Source organism: Trichomonascus vanleenenianus, assembly GCF_965637985.1.
Source record: "Trichomonascus vanleenenianus strain CLIB 3782 genome assembly, contig: TRVA0_104S, whole genome shotgun sequence".
Lineage (NCBI taxonomy): Eukaryota > Fungi > Ascomycota > Dipodascomycetes > Dipodascales > Trichomonascaceae > Blastobotrys > Blastobotrys vanleenenianus.
This window is the reverse complement of record NW_027481784.1, coordinates 1-7,829: the sequence shown is the minus strand read 5'-3', so window position 1 is coordinate 7,829 and position 7,829 is coordinate 1. Positions and strand designations below refer to the sequence as shown.

General features: G+C 50.8%; 4 protein-coding genes and 1 non-coding gene across 5 annotated transcripts; 1 reads left to right on the top strand and 4 right to left on the bottom strand.

Moving 5' to 3' along the window:
- Positions 1–300: 300 nt before the first annotated feature.
- On the bottom strand, positions 301–2,647 carry TRVA0_104S00188 (uncharacterized protein; the record flags this gene model as incomplete). The annotated part of the gene is made up of 3 exons (XM_076687966.1): positions 301–2,437; positions 2,483–2,569; positions 2,628–2,647. 3 exons carry the CDS (start codon positions 2,645–2,647, stop codon positions 301–303), a joined length of 2,244 nt encoding a protein of 747 aa, XP_076537804.1.
- Positions 2,648–3,654: 1,007 nt separating this feature from the next.
- SKI6 (exosome non-catalytic core subunit SKI6) lies at positions 3,655–4,380 on the bottom strand (the record flags this gene model as incomplete). The annotated part of the gene is made up of 1 exon (XM_076687965.1): positions 3,655–4,380. One exon carries the CDS (start codon positions 4,378–4,380, stop codon positions 3,655–3,657), a length of 726 nt encoding a protein of 241 aa, XP_076537803.1.
- A 124-nt stretch (positions 4,381–4,504) lies between these two features.
- Positions 4,505–5,056, top strand: TMA22 (Tma22p; the record flags this gene model as incomplete). Its single annotated transcript, XM_076687964.1, has 1 exon — positions 4,505–5,056. One exon carries the CDS (start codon positions 4,505–4,507, stop codon positions 5,054–5,056), a length of 552 nt encoding a protein of 183 aa, XP_076537802.1.
- Positions 5,057–5,698: 642 nt separating this feature from the next.
- On the bottom strand, positions 5,699–6,601 carry ORT1 (mitochondrial ornithine transporter 1; the record flags this gene model as incomplete). The annotated part of the gene is made up of 1 exon (XM_076687963.1): positions 5,699–6,601. One exon carries the CDS (start codon positions 6,599–6,601, stop codon positions 5,699–5,701), a length of 903 nt encoding a protein of 300 aa, XP_076537801.1.
- An 817-nt stretch (positions 6,602–7,418) lies between these two features.
- On the bottom strand, positions 7,419–7,491 carry tRNA-Trp(CCA). Its single transcript has one exon. It is a non-coding gene; the product is annotated as a tRNA-Trp (tRNA).
- Between the last annotated feature and the right edge of the window lie 338 nt (positions 7,492–7,829).

Here is a 7,829-nt window from a genome sequence, read left to right as displayed (position 1 = left end):
GGTTAGATGGTTAGATGGTTAGATGGTTAGATGGTTAGATGGTTAGATGGTTAGATGGTTAGATGGTTAGATGGTTAGATGGTTAGATGGTTAGATGGTTAGATGGTTAGGTGGTTAGATGGTTAGATGGTTAGATGGTTAGATGGTTAGACGCTCCATCAATAGGCTGAGTTGAATCACTTTTTATTCTTGTACATATAAATTATAAATCATTCATACCTTGTATATAACATAGATTAAAGGCAGAGTAAAGGTAGATTAAAGGTAGATCGCCAGCGACACCGTGAAGTGATACAAGAATTATGAGATGAGCTTCTTGCCCTTGGCAAAAAGTCCCTTGGCCTTCTTGGTAGACTTCTCCCCAATCCGGTCAATGACATGCGAATTGACGACATGCTTTGCGGGCCGGATAATCGCCGAGGACATGGTTCGCGACGGCATGGCCAGCTTGGCCTCCGTCTCGGTTGGTGGCGGCGGACGGCCCGAAGTGTACACAAGCCCTCCTCTGTGTATATCCTTGGACGCAGCAAGCCAATTCTCGAGCCCCGTCGCGTACTCATACTCCTTCTGGCGCGCATCGTTGAACGCATTGTACCGGTCAGCCGTCTTGCCGCGCGACAGAATGGCAATAAAGTCATACTGTGGCTTGATGGACGTCGTCGGCGCATAGGTCGGAATGGATCGGGAAGCGCCAGTAGTGGAAGTAGACATTACCGGCGATAGCGTCGAAGACGGCACAGGCGAAATAGGCGACTGCATTGGCGACATCGCAACGCCTTCGCTGCTAGTAATAGACGTAGTCTTCTTCATCGGCTCGTCAATAAGCATAGACTTGTATTGGTAACCATCACTGGTGCTTCTGCTCTTGGGCGACTCCGCTGCACTACCAGTAGTATTATAGCTCGAAATGGTCGTGGTTGGCTCCAACTGCGTAGCCTCATCCCTAGCTTCCCTGGCCTCAGCGGCTTCTCGCGCAGCCACAAGATCCTCTTCGTCCTCTTCCTCAATTCCAGCAGCAGCCGCAGTAGCTGCATTTCTCTCCTGGACATCCTCGGCAGAGATGACCGACCCCCGGTCGGACTTGTTAGTAGTTAGCGGTTCAACAGTTTCGGAATAGTCAGGTTGATTGGTTTGAAGGAACTGGTGTGAGTTCTGATACAGCTCGCGGATCTCGGGGTCCACCTGCTCAAACGACTCACGCGACGCAGGCTGCGACCGCAGCTCATGGCGCTGGAACTGCGGCGCCGGAGGGACCATGGTGATCTCGGTTCTGGAGCCATCTTCGGACGGCTCTAACGACCCTAGTATCTCACGTTCAAGCCGATCCTGGCTCCGCTCCTTCTTGAGCACCGGGGCTGCTGAGGTAACAACCGACTCAGGAAGCGGTTTCCATCGTCCCTCTGGCCTTGTTGGCTTCGGAGCCTCCTCTTCTGGTTCTGTCTCTTCCTTTTCCGCTTCCTTCTCTGTCTCCTTTTCGTGTCCAATGCTCTCAGTGTAGCTGTAGTCCTCACTCCCCTTGTCGAAAGAGTAGTCCGAGCTTGGCATTACCGGCCTTTCAAGACTTTCATCTTTGTCCTTTTCAAACGAGCTATCGTCGTCAGTCTCGTCCCATTCGCCTTCACTTGATGGTGGGGATATTTCCTTCTCTGGTTCTGGGAGGACAGACTTGTCTTCACTAGTACTTGGAGCAGTTGCACTACCAAATGTAGTAGTGACAGGAACCTCCTTTGCCTTTTCCTCATGAACAGTCTGCGGAGAACTACCATTAGAGGGCGCCTCAGGTTTGGTTTCCAATTCGACCGGCTGAGCATGTGCTTCTTCCTTTTTGGTCTCATAGGTCTCGCCCTCGGATTCGTCAGTATCGCCGTAATATCCATAAATATCTTCAACAATTGAATGCCCCCTGGACAATTGACCGCCAACATTTTCATCCTCATGGGCGTGCTCGTTGACATGCAATTGCGGCACTACGGGAGCCTTAGCTGGTGACACTGGCGAATCCTCCTCAGCATATTTAACAGGAGCCTCCTCAGCCTTAAGATGCAAAACCCCCGTGCTTTCGGCTTCATGCTCAGGCTCGGGGTGTTCCGCTTCATGCTCAGTCTTGGGGTGTTCCGCTTCATGAGGCTCTTCTGGTTGAGCCTGAGGTTGGACAGCGGGTTCTGTGGGCTTCACTGAGATCTCCTCCTCTTTATCAAAAGACTGACTGTGCTCCAAAGTGTGGCTTTCGTCTTTAGCTGGCTCATCGATGGTCGGCGGGACAGGCTTGGTCTCGTCGCTCGCGTCGGAGTTGTCTCGCTCCAGTTTCTGCTTCTCTCCGGTCGTACCCAGCTGCAATGGTACCGGCTGGTCCAGAAACTGTTGTGGGATCTGGGGAATTGGAGGAGCCTTGTGTTCATCCTCTTCATATCCATACTCGTCGTCGTATTCATCGCCCCTATTTCGTTAACAGATGATCACTTGAATACTAGGTTCAACGTACCATTCGTCACCCTCGTAGTTGTAATTAGCCGCTTGCACCCATCGCTTGGACTTCATCCGCCCAACGACGGGGGTGTACGATTTGTAGCTACACGTCAGTTGTTAATATTTAGCCTTTCGGTTCTTTTAGGGGGCTCCTGGCTTACTCTTCACCTCCTCCTGACATGGTGTGTGGTGGTCGGTTTCAAATTGGGACGAGCGACCATATCACCATTATCCCTTGACGATAAGGTGTTTACCCCATATTTCTTGTAATAATAATTATAGTGTATATTGTTTAAATATTTGTAATTAGCTACTGCTGGTATGAGTTATTGTATTAGCAAATTGCTTGGATGCCGCTGTTACAAGTGGAATAAGGTTACTCCTGTCTATAGAAAGACAACTAGGGGTATGCACAATGGCTTAGGGTCTACAATAGCCATAATTAATGTAATTAACCGGTAATAATGTTAATGAAATAATACCGGTAATTGTAATGCAACGAGATGAACTGAGCTCAAGTGTTCGCTTTAGGAGGTTATATGAGATATCATCCATTAAGCCGCTTAAGTATGTGCTCCGCGAAAGTTCAATACCGGTATTATTTACAGACTGGGACTCCCAGTTACGGTATTATTCAAAGCAAGGCTAAGCATTGCCCAATTCCTTTCCATGTAGTTATTAGTATCTAAACTTCTTATCAATGCTCGCAGAATAGTTCTTGGGCTCCGCTTCGCGGGGGACAATCGCAGCTTTCGATCAATTGATTAATGGTATCGTAGCACTACTAATCGAAGTATAAACCACAAATCAGTCTGTACAAACGTGTGAATAAAATATGAATGGTCGTTGAACGATAAAGCTTATCCGACTCATGGATTGAGTAATTTCTGCTATCAACAGTGCATCAACAGTGTATAGGCTCACCTGAACCTTGGGCCCACGTCTTCACCCTATAAGGGCACCGCGAAAATAAAAATACTATGTATACGATCATAGATTGATAAGGCTATAATACATATCAGTCCAACATTAATAATAAATCAAGAAACGCCCCCAAAAGGCAATCTAACCATGGCACATGGCCACAGCATTAACTTGATCTCAGCAATTGAGATACCAAAAATGCAACCTACAACCTCGGCGAAGCCGAGCTACGGGGGGTTTGGGGGGCTCAGCCCCCCAATAAACTTAAGCCTTCTGCAGTCTCTGCCGACCATAAGCCCGCACAGCGCGATCCATTTTCGTCCTGATATCTCTGCACCCGGCAATGGCAATCGCCAGAACACTCTCCAACCGGTCGAGCGCCATGCGGTTCTCCAGCAACAGCAGCGAAACTTTCTCCGACTGGCCAATTATGCCCACCGTGAGGAACGGCAAGTCGTTTTCCTCCAGATTGCTCGGATCAAGCAGCGGGGTGGCCTCGAACAGCGCGGCAGAACAAGCGCTGACATAGTCGTAGAGAGGCACCCCCGCGTCCATTACCGCCAACGTCGCAGCATTGATACAGGCAGGCAGCAGCCCTCCATCCTGTGCAAGCACATGAAGCGATATCGTCAACTGAGTGCGCGGATGCAGGTGCCCCAGGACCGCTTCCGAGAAGGTGCGCTGCAGCATAGCTGCCATCTCCTGGACTCTCCGGTCGTTCCTCAGCCGCTTCTTGCGGTCAGTCGTGCTGAATGGCGACACACTGAGGGATACAGCCACAGAAAGGGCCTCTGGGTTCGTGTTCGCCCGCGAATCAGGCTCGTGAGGCCCCTTGACGATGCACACGACCTTGGACAGGCCCTGCTCCACGTACGACGACCCGTCGGCCGAGGGGTGCGTATTGACCCGGCAGTTGAAGTGTCGCAGTTCATTCCACCTCCTCCCGTCGATTCTCAGCCCTTCGGGCGAGTATATCTCGTACCGTGACATTCGTCGTCTTGTCGCAATCTCTCGGGCTATCTTCTATCGCCGGGCAGTGATATTTTTCACTCCGCCGCGCGACCCACCACCACCATCACCACCACCAAGGACTACCATAGAACCACCAAGGAGGATGGAAGTGTTGTATTGCGGTGTGTGCACGTTCCCGCCGGAGTACTGTGAGTTTGGGGGTACTGCCAAGCGGTGCAAGGGATGGCTCGAGAAGAACCACCCGGATACGTATACGAGGCTCTACACTGAGTCGGGCGAGGCGACCTCGAGCCTGCCCGTGGAGAAGCAGGAGGAGATCGAGCAGAAGGTGAAGAAGCAGCAGGCGAAGGAGGAGTCGCGGGCGGAGCGTGAATTGCAGAAGAAGCTCGCCTCGAAGGTCACGATCAAGCGAATCGAGCGGTCGAAGCGCAAGCACGTGATTGCCATTCTGGGGCTCGAGGTGTTCGGCATTGACCTCAAGAAGCTGGCCAAGACGTTCGCGTCCAAGTTCGCGACTGGCGCCAGCGTGACCAAGTCTGCTGAGGGCAAGGACGAGATCATCATCCAGGGCGACGTCGGCGACGAGGTGCACGACTACATCAACGAGCTGCTCGAGGAGAAGGGCCTCACCGAAATCAAAGTCGAGCAGGTCGAGGACAAACCCAAGAAGAAGAAGCCTCCCGTGCCTGCTTAACTACCTATTGTACTACCTAATGACCGTAGCTCTGCGAAGCAAAATTGAACTGTATCAGTAGAATATCAAATACCTCCGGCTTCAATTGGCCCAAACCCCCGTAGCGGAGACCTACCCATCCAGCAGGCTCAATTAGCTTGGGATATGTATTCGAGGGCCAGCCCTCGAGCTCCCGTAGCTGGGGGCCAGCCCCCAGACCCCGTATCTTGGGTATGACGGTTACAACGTTACAACCCTTTCGTTACGCTGTAACAAAGTCCCAACAGGTTACAAAACTTTCGTAACAAAGTGTAACAAATACCTCGTTACAGCTCAAGATCTCCGCGTTGCGGAGCCGCAGGGGGTTTTGGTGCTTCAATTGACTTGGGGGCCAGCCCCCAAACCCCCGTAGCTCCGCTTCGCGGAGTGATTGGAGCTTTTACTGCGGTATATTCTCTATTAGATTGGTCCTACAGCCCTCGGCGTAGCCGAGCTATGGGGGGTTTGGGGGGCTGGCCCCCCCATTAATACGACGCTGCTCCAAATGACTTAGGGGGGCATTTGGTTCTACAATCCCTCGGCGTAGCCGAGCTACGGGGGGTTTGGGGGGCTGGCCCCCCTAAAAACGTCTGATATTGTGTAGGATAGATGCAATTGAGGTGTCTATAGTTGTATATAGTCCGGGGAGTTGGCTGGGGCGACCAGATCCTTCAAAGACTCGTAGGTGAAGAAGATGATGGCGCTGGAGGGGGCGCTTCTGCAGACGGTGATGCCGCACCCGCGGTAGAGCGCGGAGATGCCGCCAGCACGGACCATCTGCCTTCCGGTCGCCCAGAACCCGCCGGTGGCCCCGGGATCGGTCTGGATGCGGCTTTTGATCGTGTCGGCCGGGAACAGGGAGAAGTTGTAGGCAACGCCGGCCGCAGCACCACCCAGAAGGAGCTCCGGAGTGGTGTTGGTGTCACGCCCGTTGTACCGGCGTAGTGCCTTCTTGACGTACTCGTTGGCACCGAACCACGCCGCACTGCCGCCGCACTCTCGCAGCAGGGTGCCCGTCTGGCCCTTCCAGAACCCACCCAGCCCAGAGTGCCGGTAGATGTGCAGCGTCTGCGCTATGAGGCCGCGCTTCTGCCCGCCGGTGACGGACTGGACTTGGATCTGGCATTTGACGAGCTCAATTGGAGTCAGGATGAAGGACGTGAACGCGCCGCTCATCGAGCCGCACACCAGTGACGTCGCGAGCTCCGACATGCCACTACCGGCGACAAGCTTTTTGCTCCAATTGTAGAATACAAACAGCGACGCAGTCTCGGCGGACGCGCCTATGATCGGGGACGAAATGCCCCGGTACAGTCCGAGGACCCCTTCCTGGGCCAGGCTCTGCCTTAGGCAGTCGAGGGGGCCCTTGAATTGGAGCGGGCGGGTCTCCGGCTGGCTCTGGAGCCGGACTTTGACCGTATCAAAGGGGAACTCGATCAGCTTGCCTGTCGACCCGGCAATAGACCCAAAGACAACGTCTAAAATGCTATCACGGGTACTCAGGGCCAGAAGCTCATTGTTTTCCATCTATATTCTTCTCACCGCTTTGGCAGAGGGGACCTATGGGAGCTGGAAAAAAAACCGGTTTGAGTCACCACCGTTTTTCCGAAGTTTTCACCGTTAAAGCCGAGTCGGCGGCCGCACCGCCTATCACCAAATTACCACCGCCTATCACGAATTACATTAGGCGAGCTGTGTTTATACCCTGTTATGAGTTGATATTGTAAATTTAAAGTAATCCAGTTTGCTATTGTTTTAAAGTCATCCTGGTATTGGTATGCTTAGAGGTAGAATTGGCGCTAGGAATTGTGTACAAGAGCGGTGGTACATTGTAGTCTATTCAGCGAAGCAGATCCATGTACTCCAGTAGCCTCAAGAATAGGGTATAATATCTATAAGCGGCTCCATTACTTTAATCATTCTTCCTTATTTACAACTATGGTCGACAATTGTTGAAAGGAAGCTAAAAATATGTGTCAACGTAACCAAACTATAGATTCCATTTTAAATACATGCAAGGTAGAATTATCTATAGCTGCGCAGTACCGGTACCATTTAAAGTACCCTTACCATATATATATAACTTTTAAGTTAGTTATATATATAAGCTTATATAATTAACCAAATTATTATAATTAAGGTAATTAATTATATCGATCTATATATATATATGCTTAATTATGTAATTATAATTAAGTTATAATTTTGCGCGCGCGCGACAAAAATATACGTATGCGGCTCCACTCAGCCGTATTGACATCTGTTGCCAACATGCCTCAATTGACGACATATTTATCAAGCAGATATCATACGGCGATGAAAGTGAAGGTTTTTACACGGTTCCTGACACGAACAGGACTTGAACCAATGACCTTCGGATTTGGAATCCGACGCTCTACCAACTGAGCTACCGCGTCTTGTTGAAAGAGTTTTGATCTTCAGCCGCTCAGGATGCGGCTCAAATCGATGTTTTACGGCGAAAAAAGGTCTTTTCTGAACTTTTCTGGCCATCTAGATGTCCATATAGCTATAATTGATTCAATATATATCCATTCCTCTAAAAATTGTGTCTTTATAGGTTCAATTGCAAGAGAACAGCCACAATCTTGGTTCAAGGGGGCCCTCTCCCGACCAACGACTACCAACAACTCAGCAAATTTTGCAAACGACTCGAAGAAAAGATCGATACGACCTTTGCCTACCTGACCAAGGTACTCGAGGCGATTCCCCAGCTGCCGAAGCCAAATTTGGATGA